Below are 20,808 nucleotides of genomic sequence, written 5' to 3' on the forward strand. Positions count from 1 at the left end.
CAGGGCTAGAGGCCAGAGCTGGTGAAGAGTAAGGTGAAGAGCACAGACTGTTACTGTGCAGCACCTCTAGCCAAGCTGTTCCAGTACAGCTACAACACTGGCATCTACCCGACAATGTGGAAAATTGCCCAGGTATGTCCTGTCCACAAAAAGCAGGACAAATCCAATGCGGCCAATTACCGCCCCATCAGTCTACTCTCAATCATCAGCAAAGTGATGGAAGGTGTCGTCGACAGTGCTATCAAGCGGCACTTACTCACCAATAACCTGCTCACCGATGCTCAGTTTGGGTTCCGCCAGGACCACTCGGCTCCAGACCTCATTACAGCCTTCGTCCAAACATGGACAAAAGAGCTGAATTCCAGAGGTGAGGTGAGAGTGACTGCCCTTGACATCAAGGCAGCATTTGACCGAGTGTGGCACCAAGGAGCCCTAGTAAAATTGAAGTCCATGGGAATCAGGGGGAAAACTCTCCAGTGGCTGGAGTCATACCTAGCACAAAGGAAGATGGTAGTGGTTGTTGGAGGCCAATCATCTCAGCCCCAGGGCATTGCTGCAGGAGTTCCTCAGGGCAGTGTCCTCGGCCCAACCATCTTCAGCTGCTTCATCAATGACCTTCCCTCCATCATAAGGTCAGAAATGGGGATGTTTGCTGATGACTGCACAGTGTTCAGTTCCATTCGCAACCCCTCAGATAATGAAGCAGTCCGAGCCTGCATGCAGCAAGACCTGGACAACATCCAGGCTTGGGCTCATAAGTGGCAAGTAACATTCGCGCCAGATAAGTGCCAGGCAATGACCATCTCCAACGAGAGAAAGTCTAACCACCTCCCCTTGACATTCAACGGCATTACCATCGCCGAATCCCCCACCATCAACATCCTGGGGGTCACCATTGACCAGAAACTGAACTGGACCAGCCATATAAATACTGTGGCTACGAGAGCAGGTCAGAGGCTGGGTGTTCTGCGGCGAGTGACTCACCTCCTGACTCCCCAAAGCCTTTCCACCATCTACAAGGCACAAGTCAGGAGTGTGATGGAATACTCTCCACTTGCCTGGATGAGTGCAGCTCCAACAACACTCAAGAAGCTCGACACCATCCAAGATAAAGCAGCCCGCTTGATTGGCACCCCATCCATCACCCTAAACATTCACTCCCTTCACCACCGGCGCACTGTGGCTGCAGTGTGTACCATCCACAGGATGCACTGCAGCAACTCGCCAAGGCTTCTTCGACAGCACCTCCCAAACCCGCGACCTCTACCACCTAGAAGGACAAGAGCAGCAGGCACATGGGAACAACACCACTGCACGTTCCCCTCCAAGTCACACACCATCCCGACTTGGAAATATATCGCCGTTCCTTCATCGTCGCTGGGTCAAAATCCTGGAACTCCCTTCCTAACAGCACTGTGGGAGAACCGTCACCACACGGACTGCAGCGGTTCAAGAAGGCGGCTCACCACCACCTTCTCGAGGGCAATTAGGGATGGGCAATAAATGCTGGCCTCGCCAGCGATGCCCACATCCCGTGAACGAATAATAAAAAAAAAACAGGAGGGAACGGAGCTGGAGATAGATGAGCAACGGGGTCAATGGCCGTACTGGGCCTCCAGGGCAAAGGCAAAGTGGAGAGGAGACTGAACAGAAGTGAACAGAGAAGGACCAAGACAAGAGCAACCCAGTAGTAGGCCAATGAACCAAACCAGGGCCTGAGGAGAGAAAACAGCAGAGCAGCTAGGAGATAGCAATCTGATCATGCAAGAGCACTGCCAGTGGTGAGGCCTGCAACAAAGATAGTTAAATGTGGACACTGGAATTACCATTATAAATGTTTACATAGTGTTATATATTGACACAAAAGCAGTACCAAAAAAGTGGCAACAGGAAGTTCACATGCACAAAGTTAGTAGTGTGTCTGGGTTGAATTACAGATCTGTTTCCATATTGGAAGTATATTTCAAACCACTGAATAGTGGGATAGAGTGAGGATGAGATTTATAGACAACGTGAAGAGCACTGTAATAACAGAGCTGTAATTATGGGGAACTTCAACTATCCTAAAGTAGATTGGGATAAGACAGAAGTTTGTGATAAAGTGGAGATGGGATCCAGAATGTATCCAGGACTTATTCCTGGATTAGTAGGTTGCTTGTTTAACAAAGAAGTAAGCAGTTCAAGATCTGATTCTGAGTAATGAAACAGGCCTGGGATTAATGAGGTCAGAACAAAAATGAGGCTTAAAAACAGGTACCATGATAAATCTAAAGGATGGGGGGCACCTAGTACTTGAGTGTAGCAGATGTACTTGTATTCTGCCTCAGGTTTTGCAGAGAAAGGACCTGAGGACGATGTACAAACGCCACTACTGGGGATAATCATTCAAAAGGATTAGAAAAGCAAATAAATTTAAAAAGGAGAGAAGCTGTCAGGCAGATGATGCAAATCCCAGTATACTGAAGGAGGTTGGGGAGGAGATAGTAATGGCACTAACCATCAGATACTAATCAGCATTTTCCAAATATATTTGGATACACAGATTGCACAAAAGTGGCATATAATGTTACATCCCTGCTCAAGAAAGGGGAAAGATAAAATGGGAAATTATGGGTCAGTCTGCTTTATCATAGTTGTATGTAAGCTGCGAAACAAGATAAAATTAGTGAAACCGTATAATTTCACAGGTTAATCACAGCCAGCATGGTTCTGTGATGGGCAGGTGTTACTTGGTGCCATTTTTTTGACAAAACCAGTGTATAGTTTGAGCAAGTGCAATGGTTTGTAGAATAGATGGATTTTCAGAAGGTACTTGGTACAGTGCAACTTGAGATAGACACATTGTATTGGAGAGAATATCGTAGCCTGGATAGAGTGGTGCACCCCAGGCATCTGTCCTCCAACTTCTCTTATTTACAGTTTATATAAGTGATTTGGATATCAGCACAAGAGGAATGATAGTGAAGTTTACATCTACCAAACTAGGGAACATGGCAAAGTGAGGGAGAACACAAAAGACTGCAGACAGACAGTTTAGGGGAGTGGGCAGATAGGTGGCAGATGCAGTTCAATATAAAAGTAGCACATTTTGGACAAAACAGTGAAAAGAAGCATTATCTAAATGGTAAGATTAACGGAGTGGAGGAAAAGGAATCCCTGAGAGGGTGAGCAGGTAGAAAAGGCCATAAAGAAGACAAATAGTTTTATACATGGATCATTTAATATATAAGAATATATTGATTGAGTCATGTTTAGAGTAATACATGCAGGTCCAGACACCCAATTATATGAAGGATGTTAAGAGCTATGGAAAGGGTACAGCAAAGATTCAGTAGAATGATTCCAGAACAACGGGTTATAGTTATTAAAAAGGTTTGAAAAACTGGGGCTTTTTCCAATGGAACAGAGACAGTGAAGTAGTATGTAATGGAAGCTTCCAAAATTATAATAGGTTGAGGGGATGAATAATGAAAAATGTTTTCCACCAGTTGGCAAATCAGTAAGGAAACACAGACTAAGAATTATCACTGAAAGAACGAAGGATGAAGTTAGAAGAATTTTTTTCCGAGCGTTATTAGAACATGGATTGCTTTATTACGCACAGTTTTGGTCCCCTCACGTGGTGGGTGATATAGTGGCCTTGGAAAAGATTCAGTGGAGAGCTACGAGAATGATTCCTAGCTTAAAGAACCTTAGTTACTCAGATAAGCTTAAAAAGCTGGGTCAATTTACTCTGCAGCAGTGTAGACTTAGAGGCGAGTCTATCGATAGATTATTTCAGTTTAACAGATTGGAGAGGACATAGGGTCATGCATTTAAACCACACAAATGTGTGGAATAGGCTACATGATAGGCAGTTCTTCTCTTTATAGAGAGAGTAGTGAGTCTCTGGAATGCGTTGCTAGCTAGTGTGGTGGGTGCTGACACTCTACATGGCCTTCAACAAGGAGCTGGACCAGTTCTTGGCTGGGGCAGAAATCGCATCATTTAGAAAGTAAGTAGATTAACAGATAACATATGCATGGTCAATGTGACCTCCTGGACTGGTTTTGATTGCCAAGGGGATCGGAGAGGCATTTTCCAGAGTTTTTTTCTCCCCCTTATTGGCCCTGGTTTTTTTTGGACTCTCTCAGGAGATTACATGGCTGCAGGAGGGGGCGGGGTAAAAAGTGTCTAATCACGATGCTCCAGTCATCATGACTGTGGAGCAGGATTGGTGGATCAGTTGGTCTTTTCCTGCTCACCATGTTCGTATTACAAGTGGCTACTGAGGAACAGACTATAACATTATTTTTAAAAATTGGAAAAATAAATATCGAAGGATACAGGGAAATGGGATTAGAATAAATAGCTTCAATTGGAGCCATCACCAGCATGGGCATTGGGTCAAATGGCCTCCCCTTGTGCTGTAATTTGTAGCATTCTTATGCTAAGTTGCCCACTCATGAGATAAGGGCTCAATTTCAGTTATCAGATGACCTATCAGGTACAGAATAGCCAGGCCATGCAGTTAGGTGTCAGTTGTGGCTCATTGGTAGCACTTTTGCCTCTGAATCAGAAGGTCGTAGGGTCAAGCCCCACTCCAAAGAATTGAACAAAATCGAGGCTCACACTCCAGTGCAGTACTGAGGAGCCGTCATTCAGATGAGCTGTTAAACTGCTAGACATAAAAGATCCCACGGCACTATTCGAAGAGCAGGCAAGTTCTCCCGGTGTCCTGGTCAACATTTATCCCTCAATTATCTGGTCATTTATCTCATTGCAGTTTGTGGGATTTTGCTGTGCGCAAATTGGCTGCCACATTTTCCTACATTACAACAGTACTTCATTGGCTGTAAAACGCTTTGAGTTGTCCTGAGGTGCTCTATAAATGCAAGTTCCTTCTTAGCTTATTTATCTCCAATTTTCAATTTGAAAGAACAGTTGGTGTTTTCTCAGTTCACAATGTTATATGAACCCCTTTATGCTGCTGCCTTATAACATACACTAAGCTATAGGTACTATAAATCAAGATTTTTAATATGAAGAACATTTCAGTAAAACAACTCAAGGCTGGCATATCTGAAACCCTGGTTTAATGATTACTCTTTATCAGAGTTTTATTTGCACAGTCTGTACATGGATTGAAGTACCAGCTAGTTACAAGCTAATTTTGCATTATTACTACGCAAATTGATTACTTGCAGAATTGTACCCACCTCTGATCTCATACGTTTCGCTCGTCGTGCTGGTATGCTCATTTCTGAGGACTGCACTGACTGTCTCTGAACAATATCATGTGGCTTGTACTCTTGGTCTTTCTCATCGTTGATCAGATTTGGCTTCTGGACACACTGAAAATAAAGCAGATGTTAGTCTTGATGCAAATTGAAAAACTATTGCAGCACTTTCCAAAGTCTTGTTTTCTATTTTCCTGTTCCTTTTTTAAAAAGATTCTCAGGATGTTGGCATCATTGGCAAGGCCAGCATCTATTTCCCACCCTAGTGGCCCGCTTTCTTGAAACGCAAAGCAGTTTGATACAACCGAGTGGCTTGCTAGGCCACTTCAGTCAGTTGTTGTGTAACTGGAGTCACATAGGTCAGACCAAGTAAGCACGGCAGGTTTCTTTCCCTAAAAGAAAGACATTGGGCCATAATTTGCTGAGGCAGAGTGCTACCTATAGTTACACTTGCCCTTGCACGTTTGGTTTTAAAATTTGTGTGGCAAGAGCTGATAACGTCACAGCGAGGGAAACAGGGCACTTGGGATCTGAGTGAAAAGGGCAAGCAACTGTGTATCTCCTTAACCAATCAGATTGAAGGATTGTGAAATTAACAACGAAAGGACTAAAAAGGAAGTGTAAATTAGAGGGGGTGAATTAATGTCAAAACAGGTACAGAAAGCGAAATAAAGAGAGAGAAAGATAGAAAAATAGAAAATAGGATCAGGAGTAGGCCATTCGGCCCTTCGAGCCTGCTCTGCCATTCAATATCATAGCTGATCCTCTATCTCAATACCATATGCCTGCTCTCTCCCCATATCTCTTGATGCCTTTTGTCTAGAAATCTATCTAGCTCCTTCTTAAATATATTCAATGACTTGGCCTCCACAGCCTTCTGTAGTAGAGAATTCCACAGGCGCACCACCCTCAATGAAGAAATTTCTCCTCATTTCAGTCCTAAATGTCCTATCCCGTATCCTGAAACTGTGACCCCTCGTTCTGGACACCCCAGCCAGCGGAAACATCCTCCCTGCATCCAGTCTGTCTGGCCGTGTCAGAATTTTATACCTTTCAATGAGACCCTCTCTCATTCTTCTAAACTCAAGTGAATACAGGCCTAGTCGACCCAATCTCTCCTCAGACGATAGTCCTGCCATCCCAGGAATCAGTCTGGTGAACCTTTGCTGCACTCCCTCCATGGCAAGTATATTCTCTCTTAGGTAAGGAGACCAAAACTGCACACGATACTTCAGGTGTGGTCTCACCAAGGCCCTGTATAACTGCAGGAAGACATCCTTGTTCCTGTACTCGAAACCTCTTGCAATGAAGGCCAACATACCATTTGCCTTCCTAACTGCATATTTGCTTTCAGTGACTGGTGTACAAAGACACCCAGGTCCCTTTGAACATCAACATTTCCCAATCTATCACCATTTAAATAATACTCTGCCTTTCTGTTTTTCCTTCCAAAGTGGATAACTTCACATTTATCCACGTTATACTGCATCTGCCATGTTTTTGCCCACTCACTCAACTTGTCTAAATCGACTTGAAGCCTCTTTGCATCCTCCTCACAACTCACAATCCCACTTAGTTTTGTGTCATCAGCAAACTTGGAAATATTACATTTGGTTCCCTCATCCAAATCATTGATATATATTGTGAATAGCTGGGGTCCAAGCACTGACCCCTGCAGTACCCCACTAGTCACCGCCTGCCAACCCGAAAAAGACCCATTTATTCCTACTCTGTTTCCTGTCTGTTAACCAATTTTCAATACATGCCAGTATATTACCGCCAATCCCGGGACTCTTATGTGGGACTCTTATGTGGGACTCTTATGTGGGACTCTTATGTGGGACTCTTATGTGGGACTCTTATGTGGGACTCTTATGTGGGACTCTTATGTGGGACTCTTATGTGGGACTCTTATGTGGGACTCTTATGTGGGACTCTTATGTGGGACTCTTATGTGGGACTCTTATGTGGGACTCTTATGTGGGACTCTTATGTGGGACTCTTATGTGGGACTCTTATGTGGGACTCTTATGTGGGACTCTTATGTGGGACTCTTATGTGGGACTCTTATGTGGGACTCTTATGTGGGACTCTTATGTGGGACTCTTATGTGGGACTCTTATGTGGGACTCTTATGTGGGACTCTTATGTGGGACTCTTATGTGGGACTCTTATGTGGGACTCTTATGTGGGACTCTTATGTGGGACTCTTATGTGGGACTCTTATGTGGGACTCTTATGTGGGACTCTTATGTGGGACTCTTATGTGGGACTCTTATGTGGGACTCTTATGTGGGACTCTTATGTGGGACTCTTATGTGGGACTCTTATGTGGGACTCTTATGTGGGACTCTTATGTGGGACTCTTATGTGGGACTCTTATGTGGGACTCTTATGTGGGACTCTTATGTGGGACTCTTATGTGGGACTCTTATGTGGGACTCTTATGTGGGACTCTTATGTGGGACTCTTATGTGGGACTCTTATGTGGGACTCTTATGTGGGACTCTTATGTGGGACTCTTATGTGGGACTCTTATGTGGGACTCTTATGTGGGACTCTTATGTGGGACTCTTATGTGGGACTCTTATGTGGGACTCTTATGTGGGACTCTTATGTGGGACTCTTATGTGGGACTCTTATGTGGGACTCTTATGTGGGACTCTTATGTGGGACTCTTATGTGGGACTCTTATGTGGGACTCTTATGTGGGACTCTTATGTGGGACTCTTATGTGGGACTCTTATGTGGGACTCTTATGTGGGACTCTTATGTGGGACTCTTATGTGGGACTCTTATGTGGGACTCTTATGTGGGACTCTTATGTGGGACTCTTATGTGGGACTCTTATGTGGGACTCTTATGTGGGACTCTTATGTGGGACTCTTATGTGGGACTCTTATGTGGGACTCTTATGTGGGACTCTTATGTGGGACTCTTATGTGGGACTCTTATGTGGGACTCTTATGTGGGACTCTTATGTGGGACTCTTATGTGGGACTCTTATGTGGGACTCTTATGTGGGACTCTTATGTGGGACTCTTATGTGGGACTCTATCAAAAGCCTTCTGAAAATCCAAATGAACCACATCCACTGGTTCTCCCTTATCTATTCTACCAGTTACAAAAAACTCCAGTAGGTTTGTCAAACACGATTTCCCTTTCATAAATCCATGTTGACTTTGTCTAATCCTGTTGATATTTTCTAAGTGTCCTGTTATCACATCGATAACAGGATAGATTGGATTGAGAGAGAGAAAGAAGAGACGAAAAGGAAAAGTACAAAAAAGTATACATGTTGAAATTTACATTTTTAAAATCTCCAACAATTAAAACCTGAAGGAATGAGACTCCACACTTGTAATAGTTAATTTTCAGTGCCAGAGAGGTTGACTGGCAGTAATTAACACATCACTTAGACTCAAATGAATAAGACTTATCCACTGTGACGAGTTTAGTTTGCATCTCTCTTCAAAATTCAGGAATTTCAAACCGTTCAATGCATTCCAACGGTGAGGCAGACAGCGAGATGCCATTTTCATGAAGTAACTGACGGAGTGGCGCAACTCGGACAGCAACTTCTGGATTTCAGTGTTTAACCTTGCACCTGACCTCGCCTGAAGTTGCTGCAGCATTTGCGCATAAATAACAAGCGACATTAGCCTTACCGTTATTTTGACAGCAAATTATGGCCTATTAGTGAACCACTTCGGCTTTTAATGACAATCCAACAGCTTCATGGTCACTTATTGATGCCAGCTTCTTTCCAGTTTTTTTTGTAAAACTGGTGGGATTTGAACTTTTTCTACATTAGTTCAAGCATCTGGTCACTAGTTCTGTAACATAACTACTATACTACAGTGGTTAAGGTACTAAGGAAGCAGTCAAAGTATTTAAGTAGGAAAAAGTTAAACTGGGAGAAAGCCATTACAAAAACACGAGTGCAATTCATGGGGTCTCTGCTAAAGTTGGTCATGTTTTGAGATTTTTGCCGATTTGGCCTCAGTGAAATTTCAAATTCATTTAGATTATGAAAATGCTATTAAAGTTAAATTCTGCCCACAAAGGGCCAACGCAAGTTGTCGGAAATGTTGATTAGGCCAGTTCATTGTTTCGTCTAGTCCCAGCTATGAGCATTGTGTTCCTCACATACTATATCAATTTCAACAATTGGATTAATTAGTACATTTTAGTGACATTTGTGCCTGTAATGTTAAAATAGCTTCCCTTCATTTGAGTGCAGCGGGGATCTTAGCTGAAGATACATTGTAGGTGCCATGGTGGTGGTGGGGAGGGGGGCGTGAAAGAGGTTCCAGATATGATGTAGCAATTTTTATTGACCGCTCAACAAAGCAGTTTACGGCAGAAAGCTAGGGGAGGGTCAGACTTCAGCTTTGTTCGTCTCTGTGGAAAAGGCAGTTTGACGTATGTTTGAATTTAAAACAGTCAGGAAGACAGAACACTTTTTCTAAAAAGCATCTATTGCTTCAACAAAATGACTTGGATAGCTAGGCCCCCATCATGGAATAAGTTTGCATAATTTATTTTTGATATTACAAGTGATAGAAAAGAGTTAAAATCTCAATAAGCAGTAGTCTGTTCATTCATGCATTTCATTGGTTTATAATTGGCTTTATTTTACTAGCGTGCCTATCAGTTTGATTTCCAGAAGACGAACAAATGTAGGGCACCTGTGAGATCACAGCTTCCAGGACACAATGGCCCCTGGGTCACAGTATTCACAATCAGCAGAAAAGGTAAACTTTTCATTGGAAGGGAGATAACCAGTGACACTGAACCCAAGAGAAACCTCAAATTTGTAACAGCAGGTTTCAGTCCTCGTTTTTAAATAGTGCGAAATACTGTGGCCAGCTGTTTGGTCTCCTGATGTTCACGCAACGCACCATCTTTACCCATACAAAAAAACTGCAAGAGTCAAAACCTTTTCTACCCTGCAGACACATTCTCCAGGTTGCAACAACTGGGGAATTTCCACTTAACCACAATCCTTGCCACACTACTCCAAAGCATTTAAAATTCAGTGGCAAATGGAATACGACACTGCAGAATGTCTAAAGCATCCACCTTTACAAATACTTTAATGATTTAAAATCTAAGATTTTTCCTAAATTTCTATTCCTCAGGACTTCACAGCCAATTAATTACTTTTGAAGTGTAATCACGTATATAAATAAACAGGCTACCAATTTGTGCACAAAGTCCCACAAACATCAAATGAGAAGAGCCCAGCTCATTTTTCTTGGTGATGTTTAAGGGATGAATATCGGCCAATACTCAGAACTCCATGCTCTTCATCCAGTGCCATGGGATCTTTAATGTTCATCTGAACTGGCAGAACTTGGTTGAACATCTCATCGGAAAGATGTAAAGAATCTTACAACACCAGGTTATAGTCCAACAATTTTATTTGAAAATTTCATAACCTGGTGTTGTAAGATTCTTTACATTTGTCAACCCCAGTCCATCACCGGCATCTCCACATCATCGGAAAGATGGCACACTTCAGGACATTGGGTACGGTAGCATAGTGGTTATGTTACTGGACCAGTAATCCAGAAGGCCTGGACTAATAATCCAGAATCATGAGTTCAAATCCTGCCACGGCAGCTGGGGAATTTAAATTCAATTAATTAAATAAAATCTGGAATTAAAATACTAGTATCAGTAATGGTGGCCATGAAACTATCGGATTGTCGTAAAAACCCATCTGGTTCACTAATGTCCTTTAGGGAAGGAAACCTGCCGTCCTTACCCGGTCTGGCTGATATGTGACTCCAGACCCACAGCAATGTGGTTGATTCTTAATTGCCCTCTGAAATGGCCTAGCAAGTCACTCAGATGTAAAATCTTGCAAAAAAAAGTCACAAGAATAAAACCAGACGGACCACCTGGCATCGGACCACTAGGCACCGGACACGGCAAAGGCAAACCAAGCCCAGTCGACCCTGCAAAGTCCTCCTCACTAATATCTGGGGACTTGTGCCAAAATTGGGAGAGCTGTCCCACAGACGAGTCAAGCGACAGCCTGACATAGCCATACTCACAGAATCATATCTTTCAGCCAACGTCCCAGACTCTTCGATCACCATCCCTGGGTATGTCCTGTCCCACCGGCAGGACAGACCCACCAGAGGTGGCGGTACAGTGATATACAGTCAGGAGGGAGTGGCCCTGGGAGTCCTCAACATTGACTCTGGACCCCATGAAATCTCATGGCATCAGGTCAAACATGAGCAAGGAAACCTCCTGCTGATTACCACCTACCGTCCTCCCTCAGCTGATGAATCAGTCCTCCTCCATGTTGAACACCACTTGGAGGAAGCACTGAGGGTAGCAAGGGCACAGAATGTACACTGGGTGGGGGACTTCAATGTCGATCACCAACAGTGGCTCGGTAGCAGAACTACTGACCGTGCTGGCCGAGTCCTAAAGGACATAGGTGCTGGACTGGACCAGCGGCAGGTAGTGAGTGAACCAACACGAGGGAAAAACTTACTTGACCCCGTCTTCGCACTGAGGACACCATCCAACGTGTTGTGTGGCACTGCCACCGTGCAAAATGGCATAGATTCAGAACAGATCTAGCAGCTCAAAACTGGGCATCCATGAGGCGCCGTGGGCCATCAGCAGCAGCAGAATTGTATTCCAGCACAATCTGTAACCTCATGACCCGGCATATTCCTCACTCTACCATTACCAACAAGCCAGGGGATCAATCCTGGTTCAATGAGGAGTGTAGAAGAGCATGCCAGGAGCAGCACCAGGTGTACCTAAAAATGAGGTGCCAACCTGGTGAAGCTACAACTCAGGACTACATGCATGCTAAACAGCAGAAGCAACATGCTATAGACAGGGCTAAGAGATTCCACAACCAACGGATCAGATCAAAGCTCTGCAGTCCTGCCACATCTCGTCGTGAATGGTGGTAGACAATTAAACAACTAATGGGAGGAGGAGGCTCTGCAAACATCCCCTTCCTCAATGATGGCGAAGTCCAGCACGTGAGTGCAAAAGACAAGGCTGAAGCATTTGCAACCATCTTCAGCCAGAATTGCCGAGTGGATGATCCATCTCGGCCTCCTCCCGATATCCCCACCATCACGGAAGCCAGTCTTCAGCCAATTCGATTCACTCCACGTGTTATCAAGAAACGGCTGAGTGCACTGGCGACAGCAAAGGCTATCGGCCCCGACAACATCCCGGCTGTAGTGCTGAAGACTTGTGCTCCAGAACTAGCTGCGCCTCTAGCCAAGCTGTTCCAGTACAGCTACAATACTGGCATCTACCAGACAATGTGGAAAATTGCCCAGGTATGTCCTGTCCACAAAAAGCAGGACAAATCCAATCCGGCCAATTACCGCCCCATCAGTCTACTCTCAATCATCAGCAAAGTGATGGAAAGTGTAGTCAACAGTGCTATCAAGCGGCACTTACTCACCAATAACCTGCTCACCGATGCTCAGTTTGGGTTCCGCCAGGACCACTCGGCTCCAGACCTCATTACAGCCTTCGTCCAAACATGGACAAAAGAGCTGAATTCCAGAGGTGAGGTGAGAGTGACTGCCCTTGACATCAAGGTAGCATTTGACAGAGTGTGGCACCAAGGAGCCCTAGTAAAATTGAAGTCAATGGGAATCAGGGGGAAAACACTCCAGTGGCTGGAGTCATACCTGACACAAAGGAAGATGGTAGTGGTTGTTGGAGGCCAATCATCTCAGCCCCAGGGCATTGCTGCAGGAGTTCCTCAAGGCAGTGTCCTAGGCCCAACCATCTTCAGCTGCTTCATCAATGACCTTCCCTCCATCATAAGGTCAGAAATGGGGATGTTCGCTGATGACTGCACAGTGTTCAGTTCCATTCGCAACCCCTCAGATAATGAAGCAGTCCGAGCCTGCATGCAGCAAGACCTGGACAACATCCAGGCTTGGGCTCATAAGTGGCAAGTAACATTCGCGCCAGATAAGTGCCAGGCAATGACCATCTCCAACAAGAGAGAGTCTAAACACCTCCCCTCGACATTCAACTGCATTACCATCGCCGAATCCCCCATCATCAATATCCTGGGGGTCACCATTTGACAGCACCTCCCAAACCCGCGACCTCTACCACCTAGAAGGACAAGGGCAGCAGGCGCATGGGAACAACACCACCTGCACGTTCCCCTCCAAGTCACACACCATCCCGACTTGGAAATATATCGCCGTTCCTTCATTGTCGCTGGGTCAAAATCCTGGAACTCCCTTCCTAACAGCACAGTGGGAGAACCGTCACCACACGGACTGCAGCGGTTCAAGAAGGCGGCTCACCACCACCTTCTCAAGGGCAATTAGGGATGGGCAATAAATGCCGGCCTTGCCAGCGACGCCCACATCCCGTGAACGAATTTAAAAAAAAATTAGAGATGGGCAATAAATGCCGGCCTTGCCAGCAACGCCCACATCCCATGAACGAATAATAAATAAAAACAATGCAGCACTCCCTCAGTACTGCACTCAATGGTCAGCCTAGATCTGCTCAAATCCTAGAGTAGGGCTGCAAACCAGAACATTCTGCCTAAGGGGAAGAGGACACCGCTGAACCAAACTGACACTGACGAGTAGGCAAGATATTTTAGCAGCCATTCTCAAATCATTTTATTAATGCAAGCCCAGGTATTTTTGGATCAAAATTATAAATATTGAAAAATTAACTTCTGTTTACATATGTAGCATACATTCCACACTATTTCCAGTTCCATGTCCTTTCTTGGAGCTCCCTACTCTTTTTCTTCATCTTTTTTCTCCAGTCCCAACAAACTGTTTAACATGTCTGACAATCTTTTCTCTTCCCCCTCAGACCCTCCTACTCCCCATGGTGCTTATTTATACATTATTGGTGTGATTACTCATCCCTGTTGGTTTGAAAAATATATTTCCACTGCACTCTAAGTTGATGATGCTGCACGACTTGTGCATAAATTTACTAATTGATTAATTTAAATTATAAAAACATTTTCATTCTTTCCTACATAATGAACTTAAAATACAAGTTACAGGGTAGGGTTCAAAGTTAAGCCACGGGTTCAATATTGTGGGGTGGGGTCAAATATTGTGCAGCGCAGGAATAGAGTCCCCTTTAATAAGTTCCACTTTAAGCACTGACACAGTACAGTGACCTCTACTGATGCAAAAAAGGATAACTACGCTGGAAAACCTGAAAATAGAAACAAGATGATGGAAATACATAGCATGTCCAAAAGGATCAAAAAGAGAAAGCCAGATTGATGTTTCCAGTGGGAACCTTCATCCGAACTGGTAGACGGCAGGCAAGAAAGCCCCAAGTATAAAACCAAAGATTCCGTATACCTAATGTCCTATTTTACATGCTCTGGCATTTTTTAAATGCCCTGTGTATCTGCACATCAAGGTCCCTCTGCTCCCCTACTCCATTTAAAATCTGATCATTTAAGGCACATTTCCTTCCCCTATTTTTAATACCAAATATATTAAACATTTTTCTATACTGAGCTGCAGCTGCCATGTAACTGCTCATCCTTCTAACATGTCTATGCCCACTTGAAATCTTTCACAGCCTTCCTCATAATTTGCTATATACCCAATTTGGTGTCATCAGAAAATATCAATACTATTCCCCCAATATGAGTCCATATCTTTTACATACATTAGTAAACATATAGCCCCAACATATACCCCTGGGAAAAACAACTTGCATCTTTCCAGTCTGAGACTTCCTTATACTCTCACCTTTTATCCTTCTGTCCTTCGACCATCTCTCTATCCCCCCTGACTATATTCCTCTTAATTCCATGTACAATTATTTTTGCCATGAATCTCCTAGGTGGTATCTTATCAAATAATTTCCAATAGCAGTAACACAACTACTATAATTCATTTAACTATCTTGTTATTGCTTCAAAAAGTTATGAGGTTTGTTAAGCATGACCTATCTTTTAGAAATCTGTTCTAACCAGCCATGATTAGCTCATTTCTTTGTGTTGAGTCATTTCATCCAATTCTAGCAAATCTCTTATGGCGTGCTCAGTGATTTGGAGTATTTATAATAGCGGTGTTATTACCAGGGACACTGACAACAATATAGGAGGACTTAGGATCTGAGAGCAATGAGTAGGAGACCGAGTGTAGCAGTATTAGGATGGGGTCTCAGAGTCCAACAGTATTTTGAGGAGAGGTCTCATGATCTAGGAGCACTGAAAAAGAGGTTCTTGGATCACTAGGGCAGATCCAGGGATCTGAAATCACCAGAAATGCGATCATGGGTTATGAGGGGCATTGTGTAGGAGATAGTAGGGCCTGGGAACATTGCCAACAGTCCTGGAATCTAGCAACAGTGGGAATGCAGCACTTTGAGGTTCTTCCAGGCTCTAGAAGCACTGGGAGGAGGATTCTGGGAACACTGGGATCTAGCAGAATTTGGGAGGGAGTGATTCTGGCATCAGGCAGCACTGAAAATGCTATCTAGGGGTCCTGTGAATTGGAAGGGAGGGAAGAAAGGAAGTTTGAGGAGGGTCCTGGGGTCCAGAAGGACTGGGAGGGGGTTTGGAGTATTTGAGCAGGTGCTGTGGTCTGGCAGCTTTATTGGAGTGGGGGGGGTGGGGGTGAAGAAAGAGAGATGGGGCTTTAATGCCCTTTTTATAATGAGTGCCCAAAAGTACGCCAGTATTCTAAATGAGGCCTAATCATTGCCTTCTACAAATTAATTCTTTCCTAGTGTACAAATTTTTAAAAATGTCTTTTCTATTGGCCAAAGACAGTACAATCACAGGTGCTGCCCATCTGCGAGTCTGCAACAATTGTTAACAAAATTGGAATCAAAGATGGGCAGGCAAAACGGTCATTGAACAATGGGCGGCCTTTAAGGAGGAGATGGTTCGGGTACAGTCTAGGTACATTCCCACGAGGGAGAAAGATAGGACAACTAAAGCCAGAGTTCCCTGGATGGCAAAAGAGATAGAGAGTAAGATGAAATAGAAAAAAGGGGCTTATGACAGAGGTCAGGTTGATAACACAAGTGAGAACCAGGCAGAATATAGAAAGTTCAGAGGGGAAGTAAAAAAAGAAAGAGGAGCAAAGGGTGTGAGAATAGACTGGCAGCCAACATAAAAGGGAATCCAAAAGTCTTCTATAGGCATGTAAACAGTAAATGGGTAGTAAGAGGAGGGGTGGGGCCAATCAGGGAACAAAAAGGAGATTTACTCATGGAAGCAGAGGGCATGACTAAGGTACTAAATAAGTACTTTGCATCTGTCTTTACCAAGGAAGAAGATGCTGCCACAGTCTCAGTATAGGAAGATATAGTTGAGATACTGGATGAGCTAAAAATTTATATAGAGGAGGTACTAGAAAGACTGGCTGTACTTAAAGTAGATAAGTCATCCTAGGTTGCTGAGGGAAGGGTGGAAATTGCGGAGGTACTGGCCATAATCTTCCAAACATCCGTAGATACGGGGGTGGTGCCAGAGGACTGGAGAATTGCAAGTGTTACACCCTTGTTCAAATAAGGATGTAAGGATAAACCCAGCAACGACAGGCCAGTCAGTTTAACCTCAGTGGTGGGGAAACTTTTAAAACGATAATCCAGGACAGAATTAGCAGTCACTTGGACAGGTGTGGATTACTTAAGGAAAGCCAACACAGGTTTGTTAAAGGTAAATCATCTTTAACTAACCTGATAGAATTTTTTGACGAGGTAAGAGAGGGTAGATGAGGGCAATGCAGTTGACGTGGTGTATATGGACTTTCAAAAGGCATTTGATAAAGTGCCGCATAATAGCCTTGTCATCAAGATTGAAGCCCATGGAATAAAAGGGGCAGTAGCAGCATGGATAGAAAATTGGCTAAGCAACCGGAAGCAGAGAGTAGTGGTGAACGGTTGCCTTTTGGACTGGAGGGAGGTGTACAGTGCTGTTCTCCAGGGGTCGGGACTAGGACCACTGCTTTTCTTGATATATATTAATGACTTCGACTTGGGTGTACAGGGCACAATTTCAAAATATGCAGATGAAACAAAACTTGGAAGGGTAGTGAACAGTGAGGAGGATAGTGATAGACTTCAAGAGGACCTGGACAGGCTGATGAAATGGGCAGACAACGTGATGAAATTTAACGCAGAAAAATGCGAAGTGATACATTTTGCTAGGAAGAACGAGGAGAGGCAATATAAACTGGAGGGTACAATTCGAAAAGGGGTACAGGAAGAGAGAGATCTGGGGGTATATGCACACAAATCGTTGAAGGTGGCAGGACAGGTTGAGAAAGTGGTTAAAAAAAGCATACGGGATCCTGGGCTTTATAAATAGAGGCATAGAGTACAAAAGTAAGGAAGTCATGATTAACCTTTATAAAACACTGGTTTGACCACAACTGGAGTAGTGTGTCCAGTTCTGGGCACCGCACTTTAGGAAAGATGTCAAGGCCTTAGCGAGGGTGCAGAAAAGATTTACTAGAATGATTCCTGGGATGAGGGACTTTAGTTACGTGGATAGACTGGAGAAGCTGGGGTTGTTCTCCTTGGAACAGAGAAGGTTGAGAGGAGATTTGATAGAGGTGTTCAAAATCATGAAGGGTCTAGGCAGAGTAGACAGAGAAACTGTTCTCATTGGTGGAAGGGTCAAGAGCCAGAGGACATAGATTTAAGTTGATTGGCAAATGAACCAAAAGTGACCAGGAAAAACTTTTTTAGGCAGCGAGCGGTTAGGATCTGGAATGCACTGCCGGGGGGTGGTGTAGGCAGATTCAATTGTGGCTTTCAAAAGGGAACTGGATAAGTATGTGAAAGGAAAAAATTTGCAGGGCTACGGGGATGGGATTAGCTGGATGCTCTTGCAAAGAGCCGGCACGCACTCGATGGGCCGAATGGCCTCCCTCCGTGCTGCAATCTTTCTATGATTCTAAGAAAATATCAGTTCTCTGCAAAATGGGAAGAAACTCAAATCCTTACAGAATGAACCAATAATTCATACTGAGGCACAGATTGTATGCTGAGAAATTCTGCAAACTGCATGAGCAGAATATAGACATAGTTAAAAGCTTTGTCCAAAAATTGTAGAGTAAAAATATCCAGTCAAAGCTCACGCTTTTGAGACAGGGTGAGGCCTTGAAATAAAAACTGAAGCATTGAAAAAAGAAAATTCAATGGGTACATTGAATCATGTTATGAAAAGTGCAACTATTTCCACTTTTTAAAATCTTATTGTGGACAGAAGTTTTAATTACTGAGAAAATGGCAGATTAAATTTTTTGAAAAAGCATGTAATTCGATTGGTTCATCAACCAATCATATTGACCTGTTCTTTCTAGGGTTTTTCCGTTATTAATGTTGACATGTTCATATGGGGAGGGGTGAAAGAAACACCATAAGTGTTTACATAAGTAGTTTAAATTTTAACTGCCAACAAAAAAGCATAACTCAAAATCATGACACGGGAAATAACGTTTGTGGACAGGAATTCACATTGAGTTTGAAAGTGACATACTTAAGTTCGAAACTAGAGTCTTAAACTTAAATAAAGCCAATTACATAGGTACGAGGGGCGAATAAGCTAAGGTGGATTGGGAAATTAGATTAAAAGGTATGATAGTAGAAAAAGCAGTGGCAGACATTTGAAGAAATATTTCAGAATTCTCAGTGAATATACATTCCATTGAGAAATAAAAACCCCATGGGAAAAGCGATCCAACCGTGGCTAACTAGGGAAGGATAGAATTAGATTAAAAGAGGCTGCTTATAATGTTGCGAAGCCTGAAGATTGGGAGAGTTTTAGAAACCAGCAAAGGATGACCAAAAAAGGAGGAAAACAGAATCACAGTAAACTAGCAATAAATATAAAAACAGATTGTAAGAGCTTCTACAAGTGCGTAAAAAAGGAAGAGAGTAGCAAAAGTAAACTGTCCTTAGAGGCTGAGGCAGGAGAAATTATAATGGGGAATAAGGAAATGGCAGAGACGTTAAACAAATATTTTGTAGCTGTCTTCACAGTAAAAGACACAAATTGCACACCAAAAATAGTGGGGAACCAAGGGGCAAATGAAAGTGAGGAGCTTAAAACAATTAACATCAGTAGAGAAAAAGTACTAGACAAATTAATGGGACTAAAAGCCGACAAATCCCCTGGACCTGATGGCCTACATCCTAGGGTTCTAAAAGAGGTGGCTACAGAGATAGTGGATGCATTGGTTGTGATCTACCAAAATTCTCTAGGTTCTAGAACTGTCCCAGCAGATTGGAAGGTAGCAAATGTGTACCCCGCTATTCAAGAAAGGAGGGAGAGAGAAAACAGGGAACTAAAGACCAGTTAGCCTGTTATCAGTCGTCGGGAAAATGCTAGAATCCATTATTAAGGAAGTGGTATCAGAGTACTTAGAAAATCATAATATGATTAGGCAGAGTCAACATGGATTTATGAAAGGGAATTGTGTTCAACAAATTTATTAGAGTTCTTTGAGGATGTAACTAGCAGGGTAGATAAAGGGGAACCAGTGGATGTAGTATATTTGGATTTCCAAAAGGCATTCAATAAGGTACCACATAAAAAGGTTGTTGCACATAAGGGCTCATGGGTTGGGGTAATATATGGGCATGAATAGAGGATTGGTTAACGGACAGAAAACAGAGTAGGGATAAACAATAAGATCATGGCTGATCTTCAACCTCAACTCCACTTTCATGCCCGAACACCATATCCCTTGATTCCCCTAGAGTCCAAAAATCTATCTATCTCAGCCTTGAATATATTCAATGACTCAGCATCCACAGCCCTTTGGGGCAGAGAATTCCAAAGATTCACAACTCTGAAGAAATTGCTCCTCATCTCATTCTTAAATGGCCGACCCCTTATCCTGAGACTCTGCCCCCTAGTTCTAGACTCTCCAGCCAGGGAAACCAACATTTTTAGGTTGGCAGGCTATAATTAATGGGGTGCCACAGGAATCAGTGCTTGGGCCTCAACTATTTACAATCTATATTAATGACTTAGATGAAGGGACTGAGTGTAATATATTCAAGTTTGCTGATGATACAAAGGTAGGCAGGAAAGTAAGCTGTGAGGAGGATAGAGTTTGCAAAGGTATATAGACAGGTTAAATGAGTGGGCAAGAAGGTGGCAGATGGAGTATAATGTGGGAAAGTGTGAGGTTATTCATTTTGGTAGGAAGAATAGAAAAACAGAATAATTTTTCAATGGTATGAAACTATTAAATGTTGGTGTGCAGAGATCTGGGTGTCCTCTTACAAGAAACACAGAAAATTGGCATGCAGGTACAGCAAGCAGTTAGGAAGGCAAATGGAATATTGTCCTTTATTGCAAAGAGGTTGGAGTACAAGAGTAAGGATCTTGCTACAATTGTACAGGGCTTTGGTGAGACCACACCTGGAGTACTGTGCAAAGTTTTGGTCTCCTTATCTAAGGAACGATATACTTGCCTTAAAGGCAGAGCAAAGAAGGTTCACTAGATTGATTCCTGGGATGAGAGGGTTGTCCTCTCTGAGGAGAGATTGAGTAAAATGGGCCTATATTCTCTGGAGTTTAGAAGAATAAGATTCTGAGGGGGCT

General features: G+C 43.4%; 1 protein-coding gene across 1 annotated transcript in view; it reads right to left on the bottom strand.

Moving 5' to 3' along the window:
• LOC137310949 (lysine-specific demethylase 5B-like) overlaps nucleotides 1-20,808 on the bottom strand; it is a 220,992-nt gene that overhangs the window by 174,351 nt on the left and 25,833 nt on the right. Inside the window, exon 5 of the mRNA XM_067978463.1 lies at nucleotides 5,199-5,333. Coding sequence (XP_067834564.1) covers nucleotides 5,199-5,333 — 135 coding nt within the window. The remainder of the gene's footprint in view (nucleotides 1-5,198; nucleotides 5,334-20,808) is intronic.

The sequence above is a fragment of the Heptranchias perlo genome, unplaced genomic scaffold (assembly GCF_035084215.1).
Source record: "Heptranchias perlo isolate sHepPer1 unplaced genomic scaffold, sHepPer1.hap1 HAP1_SCAFFOLD_295, whole genome shotgun sequence".
Taxonomy (NCBI): Eukaryota; Metazoa; Chordata; class Chondrichthyes; order Hexanchiformes; family Hexanchidae; genus Heptranchias; species Heptranchias perlo.